Source organism: Pteropus medius, unplaced genomic scaffold (genome assembly GCF_902729225.1).
Source record: "Pteropus medius unplaced genomic scaffold, Ma_sr-lr_union100, whole genome shotgun sequence".
NCBI lineage: Eukaryota > Metazoa > Chordata > Mammalia > Chiroptera > Pteropodidae > Pteropus > Pteropus medius.
Genome location: NW_024341894.1, coordinates 4,160,922 through 4,177,876, shown reverse-complemented (window position 1 = coordinate 4,177,876; position 16,955 = coordinate 4,160,922). Strand labels below are relative to the sequence as shown.

The window sequence follows — 16,955 nt, the reverse complement described above, 5'->3', positions numbered from 1 at the left end:
ACTCAGGCAGAGAAGAGAAGCAGACTGTGGTAGGTGAGAGAGAATGGGAAGTGATGGAAGGGAGAGAAAGTGCTGACCGTTCTGGGGGGACTGTCCATTCATCGAACAGCTATTGACTGAGCACCTATTAGGTATGTGCCAGGTATTATTCTAGGCACTGAGGACACAGAGGTGACACAGACAAGTTCCCACCCTCACAGAGCTTATGTACCCAACAGAGGCTAGAAGGGTAGGTTGGTCAAGATTATTTATCTATTTACTTTTAAGAAGTTTGTGAGACTACGACATGTTTGTATGCTGATGACAATCATGACGCAGGACTGAGCGGGCTGTGGGCTGCCTCCAAGAGGTTTTGGGGGGACTCCCTTGAATACCTGAGCAGCATTTCCACAGTCCCTGGAGGAAAAGCAGGTGGCATGGGGGCCCAGACAGATGTGTGACCGCCTATGCTCAACACCCCGTAAGACACAGTCCTCAACATGTCAGCGCCCAGCTCCCCTCTCCCCCAGGCTGGAGGAGAGGTTGGGACTTGGAGGTGCGTTTAAACTCTGAGGCATCATCAGCCAGGTGGGGGATTAGGCGATCCTCCCTGTCTGGGTCACCGGGCTCTGCTGGAAGTGGGATTTTACCCAAGTGCACCTCTTGGTGATGAGTCAAGGCTTCCGACAGGCCAGAATAATCCTGGGAAGACAAGACAATGGGAAGGGAAAGCCAGTCATGACTCTGGACTTGGCCGAGGGCCTTGTCGGGCGGGAACGGGAAAGGAGAGCGAGCAGGACTGCACACGAGAGGCCCCGGACTGATTGAAAGCTCTGCCAGGGGATGGGAAGAGGGTAGGCCGGGCCGCTGACCTGTGGCAGACCTAGGTCAGAATGCATGCTGAACAGCTCTGGCATCTCTGGATCACATTTTGTTTGTTTGTTGATTAAAAAGTGCACAGTTTGATCACCTAATTTACATGGCTGTGAAAAACGATGAACACAACCCCTACTGGGAGCTCTCCCCCCACCATGTGCTTAGTACAGAAGGCGCGGGGTGGGCACAGAGGAGGCTGCAGCCTCCTGAGATGATAGCACATGCTTAAAACGGGTGCATGAGCACATGACATCATCGGAAAACCCTGTATCCTGCTCACGGGGCGAGCATTTCCTGCGAGGGATGCACTGCCGGCTGTGCTGAGACCAGAATCCCCAGGGTGGAGACTGATATAGTATGTGATCCACACAAAACAGTCCCATGAGGAACCGGCTTGGTGTCAGCTAATCTCTTGGCCAACAGAGTACCTGCTCTGTGCCAGAGTGTGCTAACGGTGGGGGATGAGTGTGTATGAGGCGAGGGAAGTGAGGGGAGTCACAGGGCTGGAATTCAATTCCTACCTTTGCACTTGGAGCCTTGGGATCCTAGCCAAGGATCTGCATCTCTTGATGCCCTGATTTTCCCACTTGTGTCATGGGGTGACAACTCAATTTACTATACATTTGCTTAGTAAGAAAAAGATGATACACCTGAAGGTACCAGTACAGGATCCAGGACTTTCTCCTGGATCAAGCTCCTGGAGAAGGTCAATCTAGTCCAGTTGTGTACAATGGTGAGAAATTGAAAAAGCAGTCTGGGGAGAATTCACAGAGCGAGTGGCAGGCTCGGGAGATGGGACTTTATCCAGGAGGTGATGGGAAGCCACTGAAAGCTGCAGAGCAGAGCAGGGACCTGCACGCATTGAGACCCTGGCAGAGGAAGGAGATGGTCATCACCATCAAGGGGAGAGGCAGACACAGGCCTGACCAGCAGTGCTGGGAGGAGTAGGGACAGAAAGGGGCTGAGAAGTCCCAAATCAAGAGTGTCAAGGCCTTGCTCAACTAATACTAAGCGGATGTGGGGCAAAAGCGTCACAAGCTATAAAGTGTTTCTAATTGACAGTTAGGAGACAGGATTCAGTATACATTTAGCTATTCAAAAACTCATGTGCTGCATGATGAAACTAGAAATTGGGATGTGAGAGAGGTAAACTGTGTGGACGATTTTGCTCTCCCTTCCACTAGTCATCAAAAGGGAGGCGATGCGGATGGACAGAGAAAGCACCGGCCTAGGAATAAGGAGACGCGCGACCTGATCCTCTTCTGCCGTTGACCTGATGGTGGCCTTGACCTTCTCTGAGCCTCAACCTGTCCATCTGTACACAGGTGTGGGGCAGGGGTAGAGACTAAAAGATCCCTGTAGCTCTAACATTCTCTCGGTTTGTAAATTTTTAAAACAAGATAAATAAAATAAAGGGAAAGAGCAATGACTGCACGAACTGAGAGCTGAGGTTAGGCTTTGCCCACTTAGAACTTACATTTGCTTCTCCAGCGGGACAGCGGGATCCACTCTTTCTCCTAGGATCCCACAGAACTCGGGGCTCCCATGTTTGATAGGTTTGAAGCCCCCTCCAGGAGCTCGAAGCTGGCGCCGCCGGTCCCGGGAAGGTGAGGGGGACGACTGTCGTTTCTCGTTGCCGTTAAACTGGGCTGAGGGGGAGAGAGAGCACGGTTACCTGGAGCTCAGCCCGAGGAGCTACTGGGTAAGAGTCAACTGTTCTTGCTGGGGCTTTACAATTTGCAAACAATGAACAAACATGGCTCAAAAGATTTGGGCTCCCAAAGACAGGGTGCACTGTGAAAGCCAGATGGTGCTTTCAGTGGGCTGACTGAGTGTCCAGAGGCCACTGAGCTCAGTTTTATCTCCAAAGGATGCCCCCTAAAGCCTCCAGAGCAAGGGGCGCATGGCACTCCCATGGGAACTCAGTCCTCTGGACAGTTCTCAGGGGAGAAAGTTGTTCCTCATTTTGTGCCAAAAACCTGCCTCTCCTTCCCCCATTCTCCCATCTCACCTAGGGCTACACTGGCCCCCCTTTACTCCTGGGACAATACTAGGGAGTTCCAGTCAGGGTCACATGGAATCCCCCTACTCTGGATCTCTTCACTCAGTGCCCCTTGTGTGGGTCCCACACAGCCAGCCCTGCCCTGGACCCAGCCCCACGGTGAGGCTGGACAGTGCACGACACAAGGGGACAGGCCCTCCTATGTGCTTTCATCTCAACCTGGGCCTCCAAAAGCACTGTTCACCCCTGAGAGCTTGGAGAAGATGACTCTTGGGGGCAGACACCCCAAAATACCCCACAAAGAGCAGAAAACACTGAGCTGAAACTGGAGTTGCCTGAAGGGTTCCTGGAGACCAGCTAGTCTACCTTGTAAGTTCTCTCTCTGGGCCTCAGTTTCTGCCTCTGAAAAATAGGAATCATGACTGCACCCAGCTCGTGGGGATGTTGTGAATCATCAGGTGACACACAGAGACCTTAGCAGACTGCCTGGCATATAGCCTGAGTTCGATCAATGTTATTATAAATATTTACGTTTACTGTTATCATGCCCGATGCGGACATGGTACTAGGCACTTCACGTAAGCTGCCGAACTGACCCGAGTTCCTCTCCTAAGCCCGCTCCGGCCAGCTATGCACCTTGGCTAAGCTACTCAACCACTCTGAGGCCCCGTTTCCTCCGTCACTAGACTGATGTGAAGATCAGATGAGGGAATCCATCCTAAGGGCCCAGCACACACACAGCGCTGAGCAGAATGGGCCAGGGCCTGTGGAACAGGGTTCCCATGGCCGTGTCCAGCTGCAAGGCCCTGGCCGAGTGAAGCAAAGACAGCAATCTCCCCTCCAACCGGAAAGCACAGACAGGGTGAGCCATCCTCTGACCCCAGCCATACGCACGGCAAGCAGCCTTGCATTCACGGAAGGTGGTGAGAAAACCCAGTCCCGGGTGTGGCGACTTGCTGTTTATGGGGACCAAGGAACGGGAATGAACTTGTTCCACGTTTCAGCCACCGAGCAAGACCATCCATCAGGACTGCGAAGCATTTCCATCCCTCTGAGACACTCGTCTCTATTAACCACTACAGAAAACAGAGGAAAGGGAGGTTCCTGCCAGTGGAAGGCTCCAGACAGGTTGGACCCACGTGTGCGTGGTCCCTCTCATGACAGCAGCGGAGCCTGGCAGGCTGTCCATCCACCTATCCTATCCCATTCTTAAACACTTGTTCGCATGGGCCAAGCGCAGTTTAGGGCTGGGAAAACCACAGTGAGCAAAAGAGACAGAAATCCCTGCCTGTGGGGCTCAGAGCCCGAGCGAGGAGAGAGGGATGATAAATGAAGTCAGAGCCACAGCACGCCAGCTGGTGACAAGTGCTATGGAGAAAACTAGAGCAGGACAGGGAAGGCCTCGCAAAAGGTGTCTTCTGAATACATTCCTGAAGGAGAGGAAGGACGAGTCATGAGGACATCTGTGGGAAGGACATTCCAGGGAGAGGGAAGAGCAAGTTCAAGGACCCAGAGGTGGGAATGTGTGTGGGTGTTTGAGAAATAACACAGTCCGGGGTGATCGGAGGGGAGTGAAGGGGTGGCAGGCGGAGGTGACTGAGAGGAAGCAGGGCTTTGTGGGCCTTGGGAAGCACTTTAGTTTTTTATTCTGAGAGAAATAGAGAGCCATTCTGATGTTCTGATGGGGAAGGTCTGAACATAGTACTTTATTATGCTTTTTGGATAGCACTGCTGTGCTGAAAAGAGACGGAGGGCAGGGAGAATATGGGAATTCTCCAAACTTCCTGCCCAGAGCTCAGTTTTGCTGTGAACATCGAACTGCTGTAAAAAGTTATGAGAGAGAGAGAGAGAGAGAGAGAGAGAGAGAGATGGAGGGAGAGTACAGGGTACAGAGAGAGCAGTGAGGAAGCTACGGCAGGACAGGCTGGCATTGGAGACGTGCATGGAAGGGACGGTGACTGGTCAGATTCTGGCTGTGTCCTGCAGGTAGAGACAGCGGGGCTTGTCCCTGTATTCAAAATGGAGTGTAAAAGAAAGAGGATCAAGGAGACAACAGACTTTTGGCCTGAGCCCTGGAAGGATGGAGCTGGCACAGGAAGGGGAAGACTCACAGAAACTCTAAGTTTCATGAGAAGAAAAGATGGAGGTCAAACTCCAACCTAAAGATGCCCACAGCATGTAACACCAGGACTGGCAGCGTGGAGAGGGGAAGAGCGAGAACTGCTGGGGTCTCCTGCCCTCCTTTCTGGCAACAGTTCTGTCCTGTATCCACCTGCAGAGACAGACAGCAGGACGACAATGACCTCGAGGCCCTCCTAGGGAATAGGTCCTGGGGTTGGATGTCTGAGAGAGCCCTCTTCCATCTGGCTGATGAGCTGATCTTTCACAGGGGTCGTGAGAGGATGAAGCCCAGAGCTGGGACCTGGCACACACATCACCACAGGCCCCTCCTTGGCTTCCCGGCAGCCTGGCTCTTCCCCAGGGCTCTTGCCGAGCCACCTATCTTGCAGAGCCCTGGATGGTTGACCATGGGCAGGGGCAAGCATTGAGATCAGGTAGACAGGTGAGGGCCTGGTCGGAGAGCACCTTTCTAAAGAGCTGGGATTTGATCCTATGGGTGGGTTGAATTAAGAAATGCCATTCTCGGACTGGGTTTTAGAGACCTCTCTGACAGCTGATGGAGGGTGGGTTTGGGGCAACTCTGGAGGCAGAGAGACCAGTTAGGGGAGGTGATGGAGGCCAGATCTCTCAATGATGGGAGGGATGGAGGAGGTGATGCCAACAGGACTTGAGACTAACTGTGGGGTTAGGGAAGACCCTGTGTGATGCCCCATTGAGGTAGAGATCTGGGCACAGCAGGAGATGGGTTCAGGGAGGCATAGGACCACCATATGCTTCTCTAGGATGCCTCCCCATCTGACAACTTTCAGGTTGTCAGGAGCGGAGAGGAGGCAGCTACTAGCTAAGTGGCATAGTGTGTGGGGCGGAGGGAGAGGTGGGGAGGGGGCGGCTGGGAGCTGGATGGAAGGTGAGGTTCTAGGCTTAGTTTGGCCACAGGTGGAGGACAGTGAGAGGCCAGATGAATCGCAAGGCATTTTCACCTCTGATAACCTGGGACTCTGTTGGCTAAAATCAGAACTTAAAGATTTCTGCCAATATAAGCCCCTACTACACATTTCCTGGCACATAAGGTGAGAAGAGAGGCATAGAACATGGAACACTGACTGGGGAAGGAAACCAGGCTCTTCAGAACAACCAACGACTGGCTAACTGTCGTTGCCAGTTAGCCAGGCTTGTCCTCTGTCTGAATTATAATGACCCCCAACCCATGACCTCTACCAACTTCTTCACCTGATTCCACTGCCCTTCAGAGGTCACCTCTTCCAGGAAGCCTTCCCTGACCTCGCCCCCTCCCCGGAGTCAGCCTGTGCTACCCTAATCACCAGTTTCCCTGTCTGGCTCCCTATGAACCCCTCAAGGGCAGGAGCTATACTACATTTGCCCCTATCTCCCCACCCCCATGCCTAGCACAGGCCTGCAGCATAACAAGTGCTCGATGAAAGGCTGAATAAAGAAACTTAATAAGCTGTTGCTTCACTTTATTGGGAAAAAAATATCAGTTTTCGTACAAGATAAATTGGATGAAACCTAATAACATCCCAGTCAACACTGTAATTCCCCGCTGAATTAATTTATACATTCGCTTGCAAGCTTAATAATATAGCCATATATTTTAGAGAACAGGTGGTGATGAATGACAGGCTTAATTAGGCAAATCATTTCACCTAAAATAAAAATATACAAACTCCAAGTGTAGTGATTCAGAAGCAAAAGAAAAAAAACATTAAGAACGAAAGCTCTAAACACAACTGCCTTCATTCCTTCTAATTATGTTTCTCTTTAATCTGCAATTTAAAATGGCAATTCGTTTAATTTAGTGATTTTCTGTAAAAGATAAAGGAAGATGTAAGCCCTCAAAAGAATATCTACATTTGGAGAAAAAATATGCCACCCCTGCAGAGTCTTTAGAATGAGAGGACATAATTAATTCCACCTATAGGCAATTACAAATGGAAGTCAGAGTTCTGCAGGAGGGAGAGGAGACTCAGATGGGCAGGACCAGAACCCCAGTGGCAGTGGGAGAGGTAGCTCAGTTAGTGGCTCCACCAGCCTTTTTCTCTAGGGCAGGTGAAGGGGCCCCTTCTGATAGTTATGGTCTGACGACAGGCCTTACCCCTTAAGGGCCAGCTCAGGTGCCCCCCACCTTCTGGGTGGCCTTCCTACTTGTATGGTATGTCCTTGTTTAACATCATCTATAGGTCCTGCAACTTTAAGCACAATGACATACGCCAATCGATATAAACAAAAGTTAAGTTCCTATGGCATCTCATTGACCTTCTAATGAAATGACGCTGAATGAAAGGATGTTATTGAAGGACCTGCTGAATTATAGATTTTATGCCATTCGATCCCGAAGTTTAGTCACTGACAAAGAAGGAAGACAGTGTCCCAGACACCCACCATAGCTCGAACATTACCCTGCCATCCTGTGGGTAATGCGTGAGGGGTCAGGGGTCCAGAGGTGAGAAAGATCTCCAGGTTCTCAAAGCTAAGGAGTGGGCCAAAGTTTGAGCCCAGGCCTGTTGGTCACCGGGTTCAGGCTCACCCTCTCCAGGCCCTCCTTCCCCACAGACACCAGCACAAAGGCCACCCCTCCTGAAAACCTCCCCTAATCCCACCCGCTGAGAGCTACCTTCTGCAGCTCACAGCACTTGGTGCCTCTCTTGGGCTTCACCCACACCGTGCTTCCCAATCAGCCGGGGCCTTCGGTAGGGGCAGCGCCTGGCATTCGTTTGATTTCTTACCCTCTCCTGCCCTGTCTGCCCCGGAATCTGCTCCAGTGCTTGGCACAGAGACAGTGCTCAGTAAATGTTTGCTTAGATGAAATAAACGTGTTCCTTCGGAGTCTGGCTCCTTTCCGTTTTTCGTTCAGGGCTAGCCAAAGACAAGTTCCAAAAAGCCAAGCTTTGCTGGACTCTTGAACCCTTGCTGGCTCTCAGTGCCCCGGACAGAGGGCAAACCCCTCACTCTGGGGCTCAAGGTCCTCGGTGAGTTGATGCCAACCTGACCTGGTACATCTTCTTCCCCTATAACTTATTCGTAATGCCGTTCGATTTTAACGTGAAATCACGCTCTGAATTGGATGGTCACATAAATTCACTCCCCAGGCCCCAACTAGTTGGACTGAGTACATCATGGCCACGATAGACTTTTAAGAGCCATTTACACTACTTAACTTTAAAGAACAAGGGTGCTTTTAAAAATGTGAACCAAAAGGCTTCAATAAGTTACATTCATATTGCTGTTTATAGAATTGATATCAGTGTTCCCCTATAAAACCCCTCTGGGTTCCACACCCACCTCTAGGCACAAAGAACGGCCAGTCCCCAAATCCATCACCTGCTCCTTTGCCTCTAGGCCTTGGCTTTGTTGTGCCTGCCCTCTAGAACCCCTTTCCTCACTATCTGTGTGCAAATGTCCCAGCCACTCTAAAAGCACAGCTCCAGTGCTGCCTCCTGGGGCAAGTTTTGCCCTAGAGCCCCACGTGGAATTCCTTTCTCCTCTTCTGCTTCCTGCAGCCCGTCTTTGCCATTGTCTGATCCCACACCAGTCTCTGTTGCCGTGCACTGTGGAGGTGTCTTCTCTGAATCCAAGAGAGATGGGGCCTCGTGTCTCAGCATCCCTGACCCTCCCCACGCCTGACATACAGCCAGCCGGCTCTACAGAATGGCCCCTGGACTGCAAGAAGGCCATAAAATGGAAGAACTACAGCAGCTGGGTATCACAAAAAGGGTGTGGACTGTGGAGAAAGGAAGACGTGGGTTTGAATCCTGCCTCTGCCATTACTATGTGACTTTGGGAAGTGTCTAAAACTCTCTGAGCCTTGGCTACCTCTTCTGTAGAACAGGACTGACATACCTACCCCATCAAAGATTGTGGAGGTGGTGCTACCCCTCCTCCAAGTCACATCCATGCTCAGAATACTTCCCTTTGTATACTCAAGAGGAGAAAGTGCCTTGTATCAGAAACCACCTTCTTTTCTCCCAACCTTGACTGGAATTCCTGATTGAATTAGAAGCTCCAAGTGGACAGGACATATTGTTTTGTTCAAAGCTGAATCCCCGATGCCTAGTACAGTACCTGATATGTATATACGGTAGATGCTCAACATCTGTTGAGTGAATGGATCTCTACCCAGGTCGGCAGGTCCATAAAATCTCCAATCATCAATCAATCAAACGGAAAACTTAGAGGAGCTGCACTCCTCCCTGGAATTATTTAAAACAGTCTTGAAATATGTATTAACCTTTATTGAGTACTTCCTGTGCATGGGCAGGCACATGTGAGGGCATGATGTGGCATTCTTCTCTGACCCTCACAGAGAACCTAGGAAGTCAGTGCTACTTTGTCCACGTTTTTACATACGGGGCCCGATGCAGGCAAGTAACCTGCTCAAGCCGATAGGAGCAATCTCCCATGCCAGGCAGTAAGCCCCAGCTCCCAGCCCTTGACTCCCCTGCTTTGGGATCGAAGCCCTGGGTGGCCTCTCCTCACCTGGGGTCGCCTTAAGAGTGCCTTTCCCTGTGGAGGAGCAGGGAAAGAAGAGTACACAGTCTGCCAAATGTCCTTCAGTCCTTCCAGCTGACCAAGGCTATAGATGGTGGCCCATTCAAAGGGACAGGAACCATTCAAAGAGAACTAGAAGGGAATAAAGGGGGCCCAGGGTCTTTGGGCTTCAGATGAGGCCTGCAGTGTGCTCCAAATTCAGTGGCTGCTTCATTCTGGCTTGTCTGGAGGCTCTGGCCCTCCCAGTTTTCCAGCACAGGACAGAGACTCCTTTAAACATAGGCAACAAGGACTGAAAACAAGACACTATATATACGTGGTGCGACTCGCAAGGAGCTCTGGGTCTGCTGAAGAGGCTTCTTTAGGCCCGCTGTGGAAGAGGCGGAAATGAATATGGGCCACGTTTGTAAACCACACGGGGCTGACAGGAGAGGCCTGAATAGTGTCCCAGCCTGTGTTTGTTCATGGATATCGTCTTACTCTGAAAACACAAGGGCATAGAGAACAGAACGAAGGTGCCCAAGGCACCCCTTCCGCAGTCCTTGGTGCCAGTACCGCCACATTGCTGATAGCCGGCCCGTGACTCTGGTGTGTCTGTGTGTAGGGAACAGTGGGGAGTGGAGAGAGCAGGGGTGGAGAGGCACAGAAGGGGCAGCTGTGAGTCCCCAAGATGAGGAAAGGAGGGAGACCGTGCACTGGTCTGGGGAGAGAGCTGGACTGTATAACCCCTAGAGCCTATGGAAACACCATAAACTTTCACAACCATGCACAAATACTTGCCATTGACTAAAACTCTGTTCTCATGACGATGGTCCTCTGCTGCTTCAGCCTCCTACATGTATGTTCCACATCATCTCATCTGTCCCTCAGAGCAGGCCAAGTATTAGAATCCCCATTTGGCAGATGGAGAAACTAAGGCCCAGAGATGTGAAGCCCCCTTTTCTCCTCCATTTTAAGTGTGGACCTCACTCTCTCCCCTCCCCCACCTGCCCTGCGAGTGAAAGCTGCACCTCCAGGTAGGCTGTAAGGTACATGTGGCTCAGCAAATGTTTGCTTTGCATTTCCAGGATCATCAACAAAAGGCCTCTGTGTTCACCTCGCAGACACATGTAGGCCCCAGGCCACCACGCTGCCACATCTTGTGGGTGGTGCCCGAGAACAGAGGTCCTCATTGTGAGGGAAGGCAGTGGCGACTCTCCACAAAGCAGGGCATCCATCGGGAAGGCTGTGGGGCAGGCGCCAGGACGCCGCTTCCTGGGTTCCAAAAACGCAGTCCATACAAGTACAGCCAAGCCTGGGCTGGGGAAGGCAGGCCTGGCACAGGAGGTGCGTCTTCCTCCTCTTATTCTGCACCTCCCCCTAAAGGAAACATTGACACCATTGCCTGGTGCAAAGACCCGATCCCAAGGGCTGCTGCTTGGATGCAGGAAATGTAAGGAAAAATCCTGATAAAGATAATTAAATGACCCAACACAGGAGCCTTTACAATTGCAGGAGCAGGCCATCTTTACCATCATAATTCATTCTACAGATGAAAAATGAAGGGCAAAAAAGGGACCAAATTGCCTCAAGACAACAGCTAGATTTGAACTTGGACTTGACCCCAGGTCTTCAGAATCCCAGAGGCCTCTAATGAGTTCAGCACAAATCCTGTCTATAGTATAGCACATTCTCAAGAAAAACCAAAAACAAAATCAAAAAACAGTGGAAACGACAGTGATACCAAAAGCCAGCATCCACAGAGTACTCACTGTGCCCCTGACTCTCAGCACCTATTGTCACCCCATTTTACAGATGAGGGAACACAGGCAGCTTTCTCAGGTCACCCTGCTAACAAGTGGCAACACGGAGCTTTAAATCTGGACCCCCGGCACTTGAATTGTGTATACTCTGCTAGTTCTGGGCTGGGTTCACCTGTCATATAGAGATGGCTTGCTCACATCTGATGCAGGGTCTCCTGATACTTTCACCAGCAGTCACCCACAGACACTTACTTAGAATCCTAGGGCCTGGGAAAGGGGCTTTTCCCCCATCCACAAGCCTCAGAGAACCTGTAGGGAGCAGGCTGGGCATTTGTGGGAATGAGTTTCTCTGTCTAGGAGCCCCAAAGCCCCAGCCCAGCTGTTTATATGTTTCTGCTGTTGCCCCTCCACAGATGGCAGTGAGGGAAGGCAAGAGGGGACAAGCCAAATGCATGGCTCTCGGGTAACTGTCTGCCACCCACTGGCACACCAGTCTCCCCATCCCCAGTATGGTATCTGAATGCGCGAGCAATCCTCAGACAGGCAGGGACACACTCTCAGCTTCTCCTTGGGAGTTCAGAGCAGAGGTGACAACTGCAGCAGTCAACAGCCACTCAAAAATGCCCCCCAAGTACAGGTCCCTCAGCCTCATCTGGAGAGAAGACAGGTATACCACATAAAAGAATGATATGTAAACAAACCACCTCTGTGTGAGCAGGCTACATGATTGCATATGTATTGAAGCATCCTAAAGAGAAATTGGGGTTGGTTTCCCTGAGATTTTATTTATTCAATAATTTAACAAATATCTGCATGGTCATTATGTGCCAGGCACTGATCTAGGTGGAGACCCAGATATGAACAAGGCAGGCAGAGTCTCTGACCTCATAAAGCTTAAAATTCTCTAACCACATGGAGATCTGACTTACCAAACAGAAGAGCAAAGACATTCTATCAAATCTTTCGGTTTTTTTCCACACAGAAGACAAAGGCACTTAAAGGAACATTTCTATCTATCAATATAATTAGCAGATGAATCAAAGCTATCAAATGCTAGTGTTTTTCTTTCTTTCTTTTTTTTTAGGTTACTAAATGAATTCATTCATTTGTCAAACAAAAAGCCAACTGGAAAACCCTGCCCCTCAGTAACATATTAGCCAAAAGAAACAAGTGATCCCCGTTCTCTCATTTAAACCCCCGCTTTTCTCTGCAGACCTGCTGTTCACACGTGTTAAATATTAATTACAACTGTTACTCATTAGTACATAGCTAAAAGCTCCCTACAAACACAATTGTTAATTTCCTCACAGGCCAAAGGCATTCTGGGAAGCTGTGCAGGAGGCAGGAGGCAGGAGGCAGGAAGCATTATGGGAGCCCGAGCAGGGATAATAGTGAGAGGAGGTGGTATGCGTTAGGTGCGCCAGGTGATCGTGGCAGGTCTAAGATTCCCCAAAGAATCTTCTGCAGAGGCCGAGCCTGTTTATTCTGAGTGCAAGAGGATGAGTCACAGGACTTGGTGGGAACAGCAAGCCTGGAGCAGTGTCTGACACTCACAGCGTCAGGGCTACCAGCTTTGGAGCATTTGTGTTTGACTGACAGTGACAAGTTACGAGATCAGCATGAAGTGACCGAAACTGCTTCTGCCTCAACAACAACCTGAGCCACCTTGCACAAGCACAGGGTAAAGGAAACTTTCAGACTTGCCCTCTCTACACTTGAGATGTCAATGAAGCAGAGCAAAAGGCTTTGCAGTCAGACTGAGTTCGTTAGCTGTGTGAGTGTGGGCAAGCTGCTCACCCTCTCTGAGCCTGAAGATGGTCATCTGTGTGATGACAGTGAAACCATACCCAGCTTGCAGGGCTTCCTAGGGTTAACCCATGCCAGCTTCATAGCTGGTGCTAAGTGTTAATTTCCTGTCCTCCCCTGCACACACACACACCCTCTTCCCCGCTCCTGCCTCTGCCACCTTAATAGGATTATTTTAAATTAGCCAGCTGAGTTGGCTCAGAGATGACTCACAATTGTTTAGATAATAGATATACCTGGGACTTTTCTTTTCTGTCCTCTTAGAGCCTCACTAGATAAGGCTGGGAAGGTATCAAAACTCAAAAGGGCACCTGGTTAAGGGGTGACCAACATAACATTAGCTCCCCAAGCTGATAGTGACAAGAGTGTATCTGGCTGTTCCAGAATAAACCAATGCACACCAATACAGGATGTGGTAGGCGCACACAGGGGTCTCAGCCCAACCAGGAATGAGGTGGAGAAGTGACTGGTCATGTCAGGGAAGGCTTCCTGGAGGAGGTAAAATTGATACCAGCCAAGGCAAGCTCTGATCTCCCCTCCCTTCCCTAACTCCTCTCTGGCCCCAGCACCTAACAGTACTTTCTATCTTCTAGGTTCTCAAAGTGGGGTCCCTAGACCAGCATCAGCAACACCTGGGACCGTGTTAAAACTGCAAATTCTCATGCCTCGTCCCCAGAACCTAGTGAATCAGGAACTCTGGGGTTGGAACCAGCAATCAGTTTAGTGCTTCCTCCAGGTGACTCCAACACATGCTCTGGGCAAACCAACCGATCCATAAATGTGTCCCAAGTAGAATGAGGAAGTGGCAGAGGAAAGAAAGGCAGTGAGGACCTTCTCACACCCAGAGACCAGTGAAAAAAGAACGGAAGACCTGGGCGGCTTATGGTTAGAACTCTATTGCTGGAATTGAGATTTCGGATTTCTAACAGAACCGCTGCTTTCTATATCCATGAATCTCATTGCCAGACATAACTGGAATGAGATTTGTAAATGGGTCCTCTGTGCCCTCTAAGTACTCCTTTATTCAGTAGTACTGTTTTAATATTAAATTAACTTTTATTTAATACAGCAATCCTTCCCTGAACACCAATAGTCATTTTCTCATGCATGACCCCTTAGGGCTTACAATGTCCTTTCGTACAGATCTTTTTCCTTGACCGTCACAGAGATCCAGTGTGGCAAGGGTTGTGACTATCTCCACTTTACAGATTTTATAGAATCTATAAACAGAATCTGCCAGAGGTTCTACAGCTGGTGAGTGGTGGAGCTGGCATGTGAACTTGGGATTATCTGACTCCTTCTGTCCCACCGGCTCCTCACATGCAAGACACTGTCCTGAGCTTTCTAGGGCAGAGAAACCCACCAAGGAGCTAGTGGGGAAGACAGACAAGATCCCCAAACAACTGTGTTCAGCACTGAGTCATAGGTCTGTCTTCGTTCTTTGCTGGAAGGCAGAACTGTCCTGGTTGAATTAGGATACAGCCTAAAAAGTAGCTTCAATAGAGGCACATCTTCAGACAGTGAGTCAAAGATGAAATGACTTTATTTCCCTAAATGATCTTGAGGGTGCCCTTCTCACATTCTTCTTCAGCCTGGCTCCTGGAGCAAGGACTCTGATCACCCGCTTCTCAGAGGCAATTGCAAATCATTAAGGATGTCGCTTTTAACTTCACTCACTGAATTAAAAGGAAATGTTGATCCATCCTCTGTGTATAGCCTGACTGGCTGTGCTATGAGGTCTCCAGTAGTTCCATTCCTCTCTGAGCCTGTTTCCCCATCTGGACAAGAGGGAATGGGATGCCATGGTGTGAGAGCCCCTCCCTGTGATGAGTGGTGGCAGAGCATGACTGAATCATGGCATCTCAATAGTCACCCAGATACAGGCTCAAACCTCCAGAACTTGGGATCCTACAGAATCCTCAGCTGGAGCCATTCACTCCAAGTGGGAACATACACCTCAGAATCACATCCAACTAGCTATAGATATAGGGAGAAATCAGTGCAAGGGTGATATGAAAGGCATGTGGCATCTCCTGTGGGCTCTGGGAGGGTGAGGGCTCCAACCGAATTTTATGCATCTGGGATAGCAGCAGGGAGTCAGACGACAACTGGGTTAGGGCTAGCTCTCTGGGGTCGGACTTCTCAGGTTTGATCCAGGCTCTGTGGCTGACTAGGTACGATCCCCTGGGCAAGTTATTTCTTCTCTTTGGACCTCAGTTTCCTCATCTGTAAAAGGAGGAAATTCATCTCCCAGAGGGTGGTGGCGAGGATGAAATGAGGTTGACGCACACAGAAGGTGTTCCACAAATGCTAGCACTTTCCCGACGCGGTGTCCTTTAAGCCTCACCAGGACCCTCTGCAGTGGGAACATTTCCCAGGTGAGGGAATAGATGCTTCCAGGGCAGGTTCAATCTCTGTCCTCCCAGTGGCCACTCTGAGGTGCGAAGGCACCAAATCTGTACCTCCCCGAGCCAGGGTCTGCTTCTCCAGGATATCAACCCAGCTCCTAAGCCCTTCCTACCTCCTGTGCAGGCTCCATTTGTCCATCTGACAATCTGTGCCACAACACCAGGGGCCGGTCAAACCCTCCACATCAACTGGCGCCACCCTGAGACAGTGTGGAATCACCTCAGGGTGCTTCTCCTGTCCCATACTGTGTAGGGAGCTCCACAGAGCCCTCGTGTGGGCCCAGAGTAGCATCTGGGAGCTATGGGCTTGACCATAAGGCCATTTCTAGACCCACTTGCCTGCCTCACAGTTTGTTGCTGTAAAGACTCCCAGGGGGTGAGTCAAAGCAGGCTGGGAACTTAGTCTAGCCAGCCCTGAAGGCAGGTGTTTCTGCCCGGTGGAAAGCAGGCTGATAACTTGATAGAAGCCACACCACTTCTTCATGATGGCAGTGCTACAACTGGTTTCCAGCAGCCGGTGGTGAAACTTGACCAGGCATCTGTCTTGGGGGCTGGGATCAACAAAGGCCACAGAGTGGGATGGGATCCTCTGGGCTGGTCAGAGTGAGGGTAGGGGTGGGGGTTCTGCCTAAGGCCTCAATCGGCTTCCTGGAAAGACAGCAGGCAATGAAGGCCCAGGGATTTTTGGAGAGCTTGTGGTATTTCTTACTTCCTTGACCACAGAAAGACTTTCATTCCCAAGAAGCTAGGGCCACCTTACACCCTGCAATAGCTGTTTTCACAGCAACCAGGAAGTGATAATCAAGTCTTCCTGAGGCTGCAGCCCCCAGAGTCTGGCTGAGATGGGAAAGGTCTGAATTCCATAAAGGCTGGTCTGGAGCCCCCAGCCCAGAAGGGCTACTTTTGTGGAGAATACCAAAGCCCCTTTTGAGAAGTGCCTCTTTTCATGAATGCAACGCAGGACAGAACTTTGAAACGCAGAAAGCACATTTGCTTCATTCATAGATTGTATCATGGAGCTAATTCGGAGGTCTTCCCTTCTACCTGTCTCTGACCAGCATGCTGGGGTCCTGTTGGAGGCAGCATAGCAACATCCTTGGCAGTGACTGAAGGCCAGCCTCCCACCGCTGGCAAAGCTCCCAGTGAGGGGAAGCTCATTATACAGGTATAACCGAAATTCTTACCACTCGCTTGGACCCTAAATCTCTATGACTCCTCCAGCTCTGCCCTTTGGGGGTCCCTCACAGTCACGCACTTTGCAAATTTGAAAACAGTAACCAGGTTCCCTGCCCAGGTTTCCCCATTCAGGCTTAACATGCAGAACCAAAGAATGTAAAGGGTAGAAAGAGACCGTAATGATTTTGCCTAGACATCTGGATCCCACACAGACGTTCCCTAGCTATGGATCCTGTACCCAAGGCTCCTAGGACCCATCACAGAACTCTCAAGAGCCCGGAAAAGCTGTGTGGGCACTTCAGACACGTATGGTAGTAAGGAACACAGGGTCTAGTGAAG

At 50.3% G+C, this 16,955-nt stretch overlaps 1 protein-coding gene and 1 long non-coding RNA gene across 2 annotated transcripts in view; one reads left to right on the top strand and one right to left on the bottom strand.

The window, feature by feature from the left end:
* SHB (SH2 domain containing adaptor protein B) overlaps positions 1-16,955 on the bottom strand; it is a 128,264-nt gene that overhangs the window by 26,859 nt on the left and 84,450 nt on the right. Inside the window, exon 4 of the mRNA XM_039856322.1 lies at positions 2,333-2,504. Coding sequence (XP_039712256.1) covers positions 2,333-2,504 — 172 coding nt within the window. The remainder of the gene's footprint in view (positions 1-2,332; positions 2,505-16,955) is intronic.
* Positions 12,581-13,869, top strand: LOC120597693 (uncharacterized). The gene is made up of 3 exons (XR_005651441.1): positions 12,581-12,907; positions 13,417-13,530; positions 13,626-13,869. It is a non-coding gene; the product is annotated as an uncharacterized LOC120597693 (long non-coding RNA).